At 45.6% G+C, this 14,881-nt stretch overlaps 1 protein-coding gene across 1 annotated transcript in view; it reads left to right on the plus strand.

The window, feature by feature from the left end:
- The window catches only part of SPATA17 (spermatogenesis associated 17), a 108,471-nt gene that overhangs the window by 41,055 nt on the left and 52,535 nt on the right, over positions 1–14,881 (plus strand). Inside the window, exons 4-5 of the mRNA XM_060179217.1 lie at positions 5,287–5,490; positions 8,301–8,449. Of these exons, the coding sequence (XP_060035200.1) occupies positions 5,287–5,490; positions 8,301–8,449 (353 nt within the window). The remainder of the gene's footprint in view (positions 1–5,286; positions 5,491–8,300; positions 8,450–14,881) is intronic.

The following is a 14,881-nucleotide window of genomic DNA, read 5'->3' on the forward strand; positions in this document are numbered from 1 at the left end:
TCTAATGTGCCCTGCTCTGTTTGGTTCCTGTATGAATTACATAGGGATAAAATATCAACGAAGAGCCAAGTCAAATGAACTAACTCCGCCTCTCTGGATAAAATTCAGTACTATGAGCATTGTGGGTGTGGAGGCAGCTAGAGTGGATTGATCGCTCAGTTGTAGATCGCTGTGTGTTTGGAAGGACATTGAAAATGATACGTTAAGAGGACCCTAGGACCGTTCTCCTGGGAAACTAGGAAAAATAATGAAAACTCACCGGAAGACTCAACAAAATACAACCAGGATTTCTTCATGAACTCACTAAGCCACAACAACCAAGTTGTAGATGCTGCTACTATTTCATCCTGAACTCTCTGGACAGATGACCTCATCAGTATGTCCTAGAACTCTACCTCCCCAGAACCCTACCCCACCAGGGAAAGACAGAAACAGGCTGGGGCAGAGGGGGGAATGGATCCACCTGCCAATGTCCGTATCCAGCAGAGAAGCAATTACAGAAGCCAGACCTCCCACCTTCTGCACGCCATAAAGAATTTCGGTCCATACTCCCAGAGGGGTAAATGTTAGGGGAAGATGACCAAAGTGCTTTGAACTCCCAACTCCATCAGAACCCAGAGAGAGAAGAGGGGGTAAAAAGAAAAAAAGGAAGGTTGCTCAGAAGTAGTAGGTGTGACTTAGAAAGGAAGAGAAGGCAGAACCATAGGAAAAAAGGGGAAATATATAAATATAGACAGACAGTTATAGAGATAATACTCGACCCATATCTGTGACCTTGGGAGGACCACTGCAGTTTCCAATGGAGGGAATGGGGATCCAGAACTCTGGTTATAAGGGAAAGGTCCTTTATAATTTTGTAAATCAATATTAAATCACTAATAATTTAAAAAATATTTATTTATTTATTCCCTTTTGTTACCCTTGCTTTTTTATTGTTGTAGTTATTATTGTTGTTATTGATGTCATTGTTGGATAGGACAGAGAGAAATGGAGAGAGGAGGGGAAAACAGAGAGGGGGAGAGAAAGACAGACACCTGCAGACCTGCTTCACCGCCTGTGAAGGGACCCGCCCCCCCCCCCTCAGGTGGGGAGCCAGGTACTCGAACCTGGATCCTTATGCCAGTCCTTGCCCTTCGCTCCATGTGCGCTTAACCTGCTGCGCTACCGCCCGACTCCCTACTAATCCTTTTTTTTAATGAAAATGATACCTTAAGCAACCAACAGATATAATTTCACTTATGTTATATATATAAAAACAAAGCATCCTGTTGAACTGAAAACAAAAATAAGCACTGAGACTGCAAGACCGTTTCGTAGTTACCAAAAAGTTGGAAAGAAAGAGGTGGGTGAAGCTTGGTGAAGGCTGGAGTTGGGCCTGAGAGAGCAGATTCACACAGGTGCGGCGCAGCTGATTCCACTGGTGCACAGCTGGGATTGCTACAGCCTTAGAATACATGTTGTTTTTAAAAATAAAGTAGAATAAAAAGTAGAAGGGGCAGAACTTATAGGTTTTTGAAAGGAGTAAAAAAAAAAGAGTGAAATGTATGTCTAACACTTTATTTTTATTTATTTATTTCATTTTATTATTTTTATTTCCTTATTGGGGAATCAATATTTTACATTCAATAGTAAATACAACAGTCTGTACATGCATAACATTCCCCAGTTTCCCATATAACAGTACAACCCCCACTAGGTCCTCTGTCATCCTTCTTGGACCTGTATTCTCCCCACCCATCCACCCCCACCCCGATGTGATATGCCAATATCACATCTTTGTGATATGCCAATATCACATACTTTGATGTGATATGCCAATTCTAGTTCAGGTTCTACTTGTTTTTTTTTTTTCTTCTGATCTTGTTTTTCAACTTCTGCCTGAGAGTGAGATTATCCCATACTCAGCCTTCTGTTTCTGACTTATTTCACTTAACATGAATTTTTCAAGCTCCATCCAAGATCGGCTGAAAACAGTGAAGTCACCATTTTTTACAGCTGAGTAGTATTCCATTGTGTATATAGACCACAACTTGCTCAGCCACTCATCTGTTGTTGGACGCCTGGGTTGCTTCCAGGTTTTTGGTTATTACAAATTGTGCTGCTAACAACATATGTGTACACAGATCTTTTTGGATGGGTGTGTTGGGTTCCTTAGGCTCTATCCCCAGGAGAAGAATTGCAGGGTCATAGGGTAGGTCCATTTCTAGCCTTCTGAGAGTTCTCCAGACTGTTCTCCACAGAGGTTGGACCAATTTACATTCATACCAACAGTGTAGGAGGGTTCCTTTGACCCCACAACCTCTCCACTATTTGCTGCTGTTACCTTTTCTGATGTATGACATTCTTGTGAGAATGTCATATTTATTTTATTTTTTAAGTATTTATGTATTTTCCCTTTTGTTACCCTTGTTTTTTTATTGTTGTTGTAGTTATTATTGTTGTTGTTATTGATGTCGCCATTGTTGGATAGGACAGAGAGAAATGGAGAGAGGAGGGGAAGACAGAGATGGGGAGAGAAAGAGAGACACCTGCAGACCTGCTTCACCACCTGTTAAGTGACTACCCTGCAGGTGGGGAGCCGGGGCTTGAACTGGGATCCTTATGCCAGTCCTTGCCGCTTTGCGCCACCTGCACTTAACCCGCTGCACTACTGCCCGACTCCTGTCTAACACTTTACAAAGATATTTCTGTGGTTTTATATAGCTGGTGTGAAGTGGAGGCTCTTTTGAATGGGTCTTTTTCAGTGAACTGTTACTCCACATCTCCACATGGGCAGATAGCGCTTTGCTGCGAGTTCACTGGTTTGCAATACTAGAGACTATCTGGAGTAGGATTGGAGCTCTGGCTGTGTATACACTCACTGAGCCCGCCTCCTGATGTTCCAGAGTCCCCTCACTGTGGGCTGGGGGCAGGGAAGCTGGGCTGTGTTCACTGATGTCAGTTAGAAATTTATTCAAGTTTGGAAATACTGAGCCTCATACTCACTACACCACCGCCACCTCCTCCCATCTTTCTTTCCGGTAACCACCAGTTTCCTTGAGTCTAAAGGGGGGGGTTGCTTTGCTTTCCTTTAAAGATTTATATTCCACCAAATGAGTGAAATTACCTGATAGCTGTCTTTCACTTCCCTATTCCACTTTGCACAGCCTCCTCCCATTTCACTCAGTTAACCCTCAGAGGCACAGGCTCATCTTTTTAAATGGCTGCGTACTATTCCATTGAGTATGTACCCTGCAGCTTATTCAACTAGACCATTGCGGATGGGAATTTAGGTTGATGCTCCATTTTGGCTCTTGTCAGTAATCGAGTCCAGATTGCAAAACAGGGTTTAGTTGTGTGTTTATTTTAATGAGAATGGGAGAAAGCAAGAGAACCAGAGCACCACTCTGACATATGTGCTGCCAGGGCTCTAACTCAGAACCTCAAGCTTGAGGGTACAGTGCTCTGTATACTGCACCACCCCCCCAACCCCCGCCACCTCGTGCTGCTAGAGGTGGGTCACTGCTGTACGACAAACATTCTGCCAGGCCCTGGAGATGTGTAGGTCCCCAGAGCAGAGCCTCTCAGCTCCCACTGCCGGCCGGGAGAAGACCAGCAGACAGACAGGCAGAGAATTCTGTGAGACCGTGGGGGGGAGGGGGGCACAGGGACAGGGTTCCCGAGACGGCAGGAAGATGCCCCACCCACCCAGCCTGCTCACTCTTAGATGGAGGTTAGACCTGCTGAAGCCTCCGGCTGCAAACATAGACTAAGCCACAGAGCCTGGAAACACATGCTACTAACAGGATCATTTTCCAAAGACAACTACGCAGCTGAGTCATAACACCCAGGCCAGGCTGATTCTGTGAGGTGCATGCAGGGATGCTGGTGGGTGGCAAGGTGGCATGAGAGTTAGGCCTGCGTTTTGTGACACTTTGTGACACAAGTCCATGGTGTCTGCAGAGCAACAATAATGGTAGAAAGTCCTGCTACCTTGAAAAACGAACCCTTCCTTTATGAAGAAGTCCTTCCGTCTGTGAAAAGCTCATCCAGATATGGTTCTGGGCCGTTCATATACCCAAACACCTCTGGAGATTCAGAAACGGATGTCTGGCTAACGAGAGTCCAGCACCTGCCCTGCCTGCATCTCTTCAGCCTCTGTCGCTTGGCTGCTATGCTCTAAGCACGCCTCAGCTGCTTCGGTGCAGCACGGAGCGAGGCCATGGTTGCAGCAGCCAAGAGCATGGCACCCAGCCTGTGAACACAGCACATCAGACACTGGGTGCTATTCTGAATGCGTGCGTGCGTGCCTGCCTGCTTGTGCGTGTGTGCGTGCGGAACGGGTATACTTGATGTATATATTTATGCTGTCAGTTTTATTTAAAATAAGGAACCAAGACTTCGACATCAGCATGTGATGTATATCCATTCAAATAAATACTTTATACCTGAGTTTGTTGCAAGCATTCTGTATGTGGGCTTCGTGAGTGTATACTCACTGTCTGTGTGAGTCAGCAACACAGTCACACACAGTGCAATGGCTAGGACACAAGCTGAGTGACTTAAGTTGCTTCTGTTAGGGGCCCGGTGGTGGCTCACCTGGTCAAGTGCACACATCACCCTATGCAATGACCTGGGTTCAAGCCCCTTGTCCCTACCTGCCGGGGGTGGGGTGGGGTGGGGAAGGCAGCTTCATGAGTGGTGAAACAGGGCTACAGCTGTCTCTCTTCCCTCTGTGTACTCCTTCACTCTCAGTTTGTCTCTGTCCAGAATAATGTATCTAAAATAAAAAAAAATATTTCTTTTAAAAGTTGCTTCTAGGGGCTCACTGGTGGCACACCTGGTTGAGCATACATGTTGCAGTGCACAAGGACCAGGGTTCAAGTCCCCAGACTCTACCTGCAGGGGGAAAGCTTCAGGAGAGCAAGTGTGTCTGCCTCTCTTCCTCTCTGTCAAGCCCCCCCCCCCCCATTTCTGACTATCTCTATCAAATATATAAAGGTTACGAAAATTTTAAAAGTTGCTTCTGTTATTTTTCCTGAAGGACGATTCTTTGAAGCATGTCTATAAACCACGAGAAGCCGTCACCCAGTCACCCAGTCATTCCCAGCATGTCTGGCCGTTAGCCAAGAATGATTCTGAACTTGCCGACCCCAAGCAGACTCAGGCTTTTCGTGAAGTCTGCCTCCTGCTGAGAACCAGAGCTGTGGTGAAAAGCCATCCAGAAACATGCACAAGGGTTTATGGTGCAGCCTCCTCTGTCATGGCAAAGCTAACGTTCACCCAGACTCCATTCTCTCATTGTAGATCCCTGGAATATACAACTCGCCATTCAGGAAAGAGCCTGACCCCTGGGAGATGGAGCTGCGGAAGGTCAGACTAGTGCGCGAACCCAGACCCCAGGTGAAGCAGACGTGCTCGGCCTGCCCAGAGGACTGGCTGCCTTGCCCCAGACACCACTCCCTCCCCCAGGCTGAAATCCTGCCTCCCATCAACAGGAAAAAGTGTCAGGTACTCATTCCCCTATGCAAAGGCTCTGCACACCATTGAGCTCTGCTCCCTGGGTTTCATTGTGTTTGTGACTAGAGAGGAGGAACATTCTGCATGGGATCTAACTGTGGATAACAGTTCTAAAGCCCTTTCAAATCTATGTACCCGGACTGCCTTGATAGTAGACTTTATCCTTTTGATTATTATTTAACACTGTGGCTTTTTGGGCCAGGATTTTCTTTTTTTCTGTGCTGGATCCTGGCCTTGTGCCTTTCTGATTCCACCTCTCCTGGCAGGCTCTTTGAATACATATAAGGAGAGAGAGAGAATGAGACCCCCCACCCACAGCACCGCTCATACAGCCTCCTTCCCCTGACGCTGTGCATGGGGCCCTCACGTGTCTCCCAGCTCCAGGCCTCACCTGTTACCTGCACAAGAAAATAACCATCACGTTCAATCACTGGATCGTCAAATAAAGACATTAGCAGGAAAAGGCCAGAGAAGTAATTTGCCGCTGCTAACACAGCTAATTCTTCATTTTCCAAATAATAGAATTTTGTCAGCCTAAGACATTAAGAAACGATTTTTTGAGGAAAAAAAAAAAGACCCTTGTTTGATTTCTTACAGTGAACTCAAAACCGTGTCACTGTATCTTTAAAAAGTAAAGTTCCAATAAAAACCCATTAACTACTTTCAAATATAGCACCCCTCCTGTCCAGCTGTGAAAAGTACTAGATGATACTTATTTGCCATTTGTGTTATTTACGGTCCATGACTTTTATGGTAACTGGTTCCTATTATTGGTTTCTATTAATGTAAAACATAAGTGAACATAAATGAGGCGTGAATCATTCCCTTTTATTAGCCCACAGTCTTCACCCAGGGCTGGCAGTCACTCCAGCTGTGTCTTGTTAGTGATAACCTAACTCAAGAAAAGAGCTTGGAAGATGAGGAATTGGGTTGGAAACCCTTGTCCACTCTGGGTCCCCTTCTTCCCTGGGCACCACCAGTGGTGAAAAGAGGAAGCAGTACCAGGAAGAGCACAGCCAGACCTCCAACCACCTCAGGTGTATTCTGAGGCTAATGGGAGCCAGAGTCAACAACTGGCTTATTTTTGTAACCAGCATGAAGTAACTACTAATTTAAAGGCTGATATGCCGCACTTTCTTACCTAAAGTTTGTTGACTTTGCTCTGCTGGGTATTTGGTTTTTTTTGTTGTTATATATATATATATATATATATATATATATATATATAACTTATGTATTTGGATAGAGACAGAGAGAAATTGAGAGGGAACAAGGGGAGAGAGAGAGAGAGAGAGAGAGAGAGACTTGCAGTATTGCTTCACTACTCATGAAGAATGGGATTGGGGTTTGCACCCAGGCCCTTGTGCACTGCAGTAGGCACAGTCCACCAGATGCACCAGTGCCCGGCTGCATCTTTGTGACAATAAGTGGTTGCTGTAACCTCAGAGGGATTGAGTCATAGAATTCAGAGTTTTCAATAAAGATCACTAAAATTAATTAAAAGTATAGTCCTTCTATATTCTAGGGCAGGTGTCAGTTCAAGACAGGAATTGGCATTCTGGGGGGCTAGCAGTGACTTCCCCCAACAGAACACACATGGTATCATGTGCAGGGACCCAGGTTCAAGTCCCAGGCCCCACATAGGAGCATCTGTAGGGGGAAACTTGATGAGTGGTGGAGCGGTGCTAGGGTGTCTCTCTTTCTCTGCCTCTGTGTGTGTGTGTGTGTGTGTGTGTTTCTTACTGTCTCTTTCTAGAGCAGAGGTGGGGACATCCCAGCCCTTAATGATTTATAGCAACATTAGGTACTTTTTTTTTTTTTGCCTCCAGAGTTATCACTGGGGCCCAGTGCCTGCACTATGTATTCACTGCTCCTGGAGGCCATTTTTCCTACTTTGTTGCCCTTGTTCTATTGTCATTTTTTGCCTCTGCTGTTGTTGTTGTTGGATAGGACAGAGAGAAATGGAGAGAGGCAGGGGAGACAGAGGGGGGAGAGAACGATAGACACTTGCAGACCTGCTTCACTGCTTGTGAAGTGACCCCCCTGCAGGTGGGGAGCCGGGGGCTCAAATTGGGGTCTGCACCAGTCCTTGTGCTTTGCATCATGTGCACTTAACCTGCTGCGCTACCACCTGACCCCCAAAGTACTAATTTTTAAGTTGATTATTGTGGATGGCTTGAAAATATTGTTATACATACCCAAGCGGCTACTGGCAGAAAAAAAAAAGCCTCCTTACCCCCTAATAAAGAAAAGAAATAATCAGTCAGTTGCCAGGAACAGTATTGTCATATAGGCATTGAGTACTTGTGATAATCCTGGCGGTAAAAAAAAAGAAAAAAGTTTCCATTATTTTTGTTGGAAATAGAATCCTACGTGACCTGCTATATCCAGCTCTCCACAGGTTCAGGGTCCTCTCTAATATTTCTCCTTACTCCAAAGGGAGTCAGGCTCTTTTTAAAAATTATCTAAGAAGGAAAACGCTTTCTTATAATTAGAACAGTCAAGCAAGCATTCCAGCACAGATGTATCAGTTCTAGCATGGAAACTCTTTTGGTGGACATAAGGGCAGTGCCAGCAATGTGAAACATGTCTTAATATGATCACTGGTACTTGAGTGAGCGGCTGGTGAACATGCGTGACCGTCGCCCAGGTTGCGTTCTCCAGTTGAGAGCAAACCATTTCATTCTCTGAAAGCGATTTAGCAAGCCTGCCACACCTGTGGAGAGCCAATAGCCATGGCCACGCACAGAATGCTGGGAAGGCCCTCCACCGCATAGCGTTGACCCCTTCTGTCTGTCCAGGGCCCCTTCCGGCAGGTGGAGGAGGTGCTGGCCCAGCGCTACAAGCCCATGGAGCTGACACTGCGTGCATCAGAGCCATTCACCGACTTCAAGGAGGAGAGGGAGGAGCTCAGAAGACAGGAGTGTGCCTGCAACATCAGCGACAGCATGTGAGTGCTGGGCCAGGGGAAGCAGAGCTCTTCCGGGTGTGGCCTCTGCGGCTTCCTGAGGCTGTCCGTGCCCTCACAGTGGAGAGAACCCTTTCTCAGTGAGGCCAAGTCTAGTCAGGCTTGACCGTCTCAGAAGCAGTCACTGTTAACAGGTTTTAGAGATGAATCCTGCTGTTAGTCAAAGGAGAACAAGGGAACAGCCCGAATTTCTAGAGGGCAATTGAGCAATGCCTGTACTTCTGTGAGGAAAGTTTCCTTGATTAGCAAGGAGAGTGTGTGCCTTTATGTGTCTTCTAAAATAGGAGCCAACAGGACAAACATTTCTGGTGATGTGGACTAATGGCACATGCAGTTTTAAACTGTTCTATTTTATGAGCACCACTGACTTGGGTCTCTGTTCAGACATCTTTCCTCCTCTCTCTTAAGAGGTAGAGTCATAGGTGGTTTGCAGTCAGACCAGATAAAATCTAGAAAGCTGAAAAGTATCATTATTGCCCTATAATATATCTCTCAGTTGTCTTTGTGCTCTATTTTACAATAGTCATTCGGTATCATGTACCAAACAATAGTCAACTGTTACGTTATTCTTGTACAAATTATGATTACAGTGATTTCAATATGAGATACAATATACTGCATCATTGTATAAGGTCCTCCAGGTATATAAATTGAGTTATTGTCTACTGTTATTTGCATGACGTATATGCCTCGTGAACATTTATATGGCATAACTAATACGGCACAATGACCATTTCATTACGAAAAGAAGCTACCATTACCTCTCATTCAGCACGGTAGATTTTGGGCCGTTTTATTAGTCAGAGCAAGCAAACAGTACACTTGTGTCCAATCAAACATTTCTGAAAACACTCTTGAAAATTACACCTTCTCACACAAATTCAAAACAGAACTATAACGTTGATAAACACCGCCCAGTAATTTTTGTAAAGTCATCCACTGTATAGCAATCACTTGAAGTAAAAGAAGCACTGACATATTCAGCCAATCCTTTCAGACGTGGACACAGGGCCAGGAGATAGCCCACCCTGGATGTCATGTGCTTCGCCGTGCAGAGGGCCCTGGCCCTGACCCCCTGACCCCACACGGTGCACCACAGTCCACGGGAAGCTGCGTGAATGGTGGGGCGGTGCAGTGGTGCACCCTCCTGATCCATATGTGAAATGAGAGGAGTGAGAAAGGCACCATGGGAGCAGGAGAACTGCACAGACACAGAGCCAGCGCCGCACACCGTCTAACAGACGCTGGCCTGGTTGCTTACTAGCTGCTGCAGGAGGAAGCACACGGTGTTTCTGGGTAGACTGGGGGAGGCAGAGCCGCGTGGTGACGGGAGCCTGGGGGAGTGTGATGTCGCTCAGACTAAGTCAAGCAGGAGAAAGCGGGTTAGCAGTGAGTACGTGTGCAGTCACATACCTCGGCATGCTTTCATACTGCGCTTTCACTGATGCAAAAGTCTAGGAACTAGCAAGATGAATTTCTCAAATAGCAGCCCGCATGGACATTTCTGCAGAGGGTGTGTACTAAAGGTAGCAACGTACTGTTTCTTGGTATTTTCCTTGAACAACCTAGAGAGATCAGATGTTCACATTATTCCCAAAGGAGGGCGCTTACTTGTACTTCCTGCGGAAGACCGAGGATCTGTACACATCACCAGCCTCTGCCTGTGGTGTAGGTTTGCGAGTGATATTCTGCTCAGAAGCTTCCAGAGTAAAAGGTGCTTCTAGGATAAATAACCATCAGAAACAGACCAGATCAGGAATGATAAAGAAGTTATTTTCAGATTTGAAGCCATCATATTTTCAGCAATTGGTTTGAAAGATTAAGCTAAGAAGAGTTCTATTTTTTTATTTTTTATTTTTGATAACTGAAGCAGTAATATGTTGTGGTTTTGATGTACTGGACAGTGCTATATGGTGAGGCAAAGTAACTATTAGCTAGTCAGGTTTTCTATCTTTGCAGATAATCTGATGGAATTGGGGGGTGGGGGACCTCAGCCTTTTATCATAGAGGTGCATGGCTTTTTGGTGTTCTGTGTCCTTTTCGGCTGTAGTGATAAGTTCACCTGCAGTAAACTGAAAGCAGCTACCTCAGACTAGCCAGGAATAAACCTTAGAAAATAGAGTTGTTCATTTCTAATCTCAGAAATTCAAACACTGGGTAGGTAGCATTCTGAGTCCAGTTAACTATTTTGTTTTCAGATTTTGAAACTGTGCTCAAGTAATAACAAAAAAAGTGCAGTCTTGCAGCTGGACCTGCGTAAGCTCAGCGTCTCCTCCGCCACGCGGCCACAGAGCGGTCTGGACTAGCACTCTAGCTTCTGTCTGTCTGAGCCTCTATTCCCCTCTCGGTAAGGATGAGAGAGAGATGTTATCGTATTGGGAGCGTCTCGCCGACCTAACCCAGCTTTCTAGTCCTATTCTCAAGTCTGACACCATCTTCCCAGACAGTATTTTAGTTCACCTGCATGTTAGCTATCAAGCTCAAGCAATCACTAGTAAAGTCACGCCCCCCTGAGGAACTTAACTAAAATAGAATTCCTACATTCTCTCCACCCTAAAGAGCCTTATTCTCATCTGCTCTACTCCGCTTTTTGGTACCTGTTTATTAAACGTTTTGTCCTGCTTTATATCTTACCACCTTTCAGCTACCAACGTGCATATGCTACTATGATTCCATCCTGACATCTCTGGCCAGACAACCCCACCAATGTTCCCTAGGACCTCACCTCTCCAGAGCCTGCCCCACTATAGAAAGATAGAAACAGGCTGGGGGGCAGGGCATGGATCAGCCTGCCAGTGCCCATGTCCAGCAGCAAAGCAATTATGAAGCCCACCTTCTGCACCCCATAAAGAAATTTGGTCCAAACTCACAGAGAGGGAGAAATGTTAGAGGAAGCTATAATAGGTGTTGGTGTGACTTAGAAAGGAAGGAAAGGAAGGACGATAGAAAAAAATGAACAAATGTATAGAAATATAGTTATAGAAATAATAGTCAGCCCATATCTATGACCTTGGGAGAACTACGATAATTTCCAGTGGAGAGAACAGGGACACAGAACTCTGGTGGTGGGAACGGTGCAGAATTATATTCCTGTTATTTTATAATTTTGTAAATGAATATTACATTGCTAAAAACAAGTGTTATCTTTAAAAATTTTTTTTATTATCTTTATCAGATAGAGGCAGCCAGAAATCGAGGGGGTGGGACAGAGAGGGGAGAGAGACAGAGAGACACTTGCGGTCCTGCTTCACCACTCGTGAAGTGAAGCTTCCCCCATGCAGGTGGGGGCCAGGGGCTCAAACACAGGTCCTTGTGCGCTGTAATGTGCATGCTCAACCAGGAGCACCACCCCCGTCCCCCCAAAAAGTGTTATCCTACAATTTATAATGAAGGCTGAATCAGATAGTGAAAAACAGAAGTGTCTTACTGACAGATAGTTACTGTGAAGCCGTATTTGCTGCATGCAAAATAATTCTGCGTGTGAGATAGCTGCAGCTTGGTAAGAAAATCACAGGCCCCAGAAGCTGGTCGCAGCCCCATCTCCTCGTCTCTGGCCCCGGAGCTTCAGGTGCAGCCAGAGGTGTCCAGAGACCGCTGTGTCCTGACCTTCCAGGTGATTCCCAGTCCAGCTTCTGAAACACAGGTTTCCTGAGAGTGTTGACTTTCCTGGGCTCATCAGCTTGGCGGCTTGAACAGAAAACATGTATTGTCTCTCAGTTCCAGAGGCTGGAAGTCCAAAATCAACAGGCCAGCAACGCTGTTTTCTTCTGCAGACTGAGAGGCGGAATCCGTCCTAGACCTTTCTGCTAGCTTCTGGTGGTCAGCTGACACTTTCTAGTTTCCTGTGGCTGGTGGAGGCGCCAGCCCCTCTTCATTTCCAGACAGAGCTCCTCCCGTGTGTGTGTGTGTGTGTGTGTGTGTGTGTGTGTGTGCATGTGTGCGTGTGCATGTGTGCGTGTGCATGTGCGTGTCTACATGTCCCTGTGTTATAAGCCCAGCACTGGCTACACTGGGTTAGGTGCACCTCGTCTTAAATTATTGTCCAGGATGGCCCCATCTTGTCATACCTGCCATGGTTGCTTCTAGACAGTGCACAGTGTTTAACGTGCTCCCTAAAACAAGTGCAGCTTGGAGCTTGGAGCAGAGATATGTAGGTGCAGGTTGAAACTTCATTCCTGGGAGTCGGGCTGTAGCGTAGCGGGTTAAGCGCAGGTGGCGCAAAGCACAAGGACCGGCATAAGGATCCCGGTTCGAACCCCGGCTCCCCACCTGCAGAGGAGTCGCTTCACAGGCGGTGAAGCAGGTCTGCAGGTGTCTATCTTTCTCTCCTCCTCTCTGTCTTCCCCTCCTCTCTCCATTTCTCTCTGTCCTATGCAACAACGACAACAACAATAACTACAACAATAAAACAACAAGGGCAACAAAAGGGAATAAATAAAATAAATATTAAAAAAAAGAAACTTCATTCCTAAATATCTGAAACTATTTCAAATCAATGTCAAATCGAGAGAGAGAGAGAGAGAGAGAGAGAGAGAGAGAGAGAGGATAGGAGGGAGCACCATAGTGGCTTACACATATACTGTGAATCAGTCTGGAGAAGTCAATCTAGAGTTTCATGCATTTGTTCTAGTTCCTGAAGAAACTCATTACGTTTTCTCATGCCTTCCTGAAGAGAATGATTTCCCTTATTTGTAGGTCTGCTTTTATAAAGTCAAGAAATTGCATCAGCAATTAGCAACTAATTGCCAAGTCACCTTAATGTGAGACTCTCTCAGTCAGATGCTGTGAGAAAATGAAAGTGTACCCAGGCAGTCAGCGAACATTTGCACGGCAGGCCTAGCTCCAGGCTTCAGGAGTGTAACCCCGAGAAAAATGGACCAGGTCTTTGCTCTCGTGAACTTCAGTTTTTATAGCTTTAACTCAAGAAAACTTCGAGGGTTATAGGGAGTGCTTGAAAAGAGTTCCATGGTGGTCCGGGAGGTGGCGCAGTGATATAAAGCTTTGGATTCTCAAGCGTGAGGTCCCGGGTTTGATCCCCTACAGCACATGTGCCAGAGTGATGTCAGGTTCTTTCTCCTCCTATCTTTCTCATAAATAAATAAAATCTTTAAGAAAAAAAAAGAAGAAAAGAAAAGAGTTCCATGTGTGTTAAAGGCTGTGAGTACTGTGATTTTTAAAAATCATTTATTTATTTATTATTGGAGAGAGACGGAGAGAAATTGAGAGGGGAGGAAAAGGAGGAGGAGGAGGTACAGAGGGAAAGAAAGAGTCGCCACTGAGAAACCCTCTTCCATGTGGAAGTGCCCCCTTAGTGTTTCAAGGCCAGTCCACTCTTGAATCTGTTGTTTAAGCATCTCTACCTGAAAATATCCTTTGCCAGAATAGCATATTCCAGAGCTGGGATACTCTGCCAGCCTCTGCTAGTGGTGATGGCCCAGGACACAGCCTGCAGCCACTCGGCAGCAAAATCAGCAGTTCAGTTTCTGAGTTCCTCCATTCACTGTTGCTGGTGGAAGCCATCCAGAGCCAGGAATCTTTCCCCTTCCTTCCCCTCACATCTGCAGTCGAGCTCAGATGGAAGGCTGGCTCGGTAGGTTACTTGTTTTGATGACGGTTGAAAAGTGTCCGGAGAATAACATCATGGGAAATGTTGAGAAGCTAGACCTAAGTGCAGTTTCTGGAAGGGCGTTAAAAACATGGCGTAAGTGAGGCGAGCTGCTTGTACTCACCACTGGAGAGCAGTGACTGGGGAATTTAGCTGGTACAGTTTAATTTTCTTGACTTGTATGATTTTTCCATGCACTTTTTTTGTTTGTTTGTTTTAATTATTACTATTTATTTTTCTTTATTGGGGGATTAGTGGTTTACAGTCAACAGGAAAATACAGTAGCTGGTTCATGTGTAGCATTTCTCAATTTTCCACATAACATTCTGACCCCCCCACCTAGGTCCTCCTCCGCCGTCATGTTCGGGGACCTGAACCAGAGCCCTTTCCTTTGGTGCAATGCACCAGACCCACTCCAAGTCCTGCTCTATGCTTCCCCTTCTGTTGTTACTTCTCCACTTCCATCTATGAGTGGAATCATCCCATAGTCATTGCAGGCACTTTCAGCCTTCATGATCTGCATCTTGCCCAAGCGGTTGTAGTATTAAATAGGAATCATCATATATTTTCAGAGCGTGTTCCCTCAACAATTTGACTTTTATTTGTGACTTACGTTTATTTTAATTACTGGCACAGTATGTGACATTTATTAATTGGTGGAGCCTTTTTAAGTGAAAATATGAAATCAGCCAACCCCATTATCATAGAATTCTCTGAGCAAGCAGAAATGGGGGCAGTAGCTACTAAAAACCACTTTCTGCACGTGGCTGCCATAGGGCACAGTTACGTGTGGTGACACGCTTTTGATC

Source organism: Erinaceus europaeus, chromosome 19 (assembly GCF_950295315.1).
Source record: "Erinaceus europaeus chromosome 19, mEriEur2.1, whole genome shotgun sequence".
NCBI classification, from domain to species: domain Eukaryota; kingdom Metazoa; phylum Chordata; class Mammalia; order Eulipotyphla; family Erinaceidae; genus Erinaceus; species Erinaceus europaeus.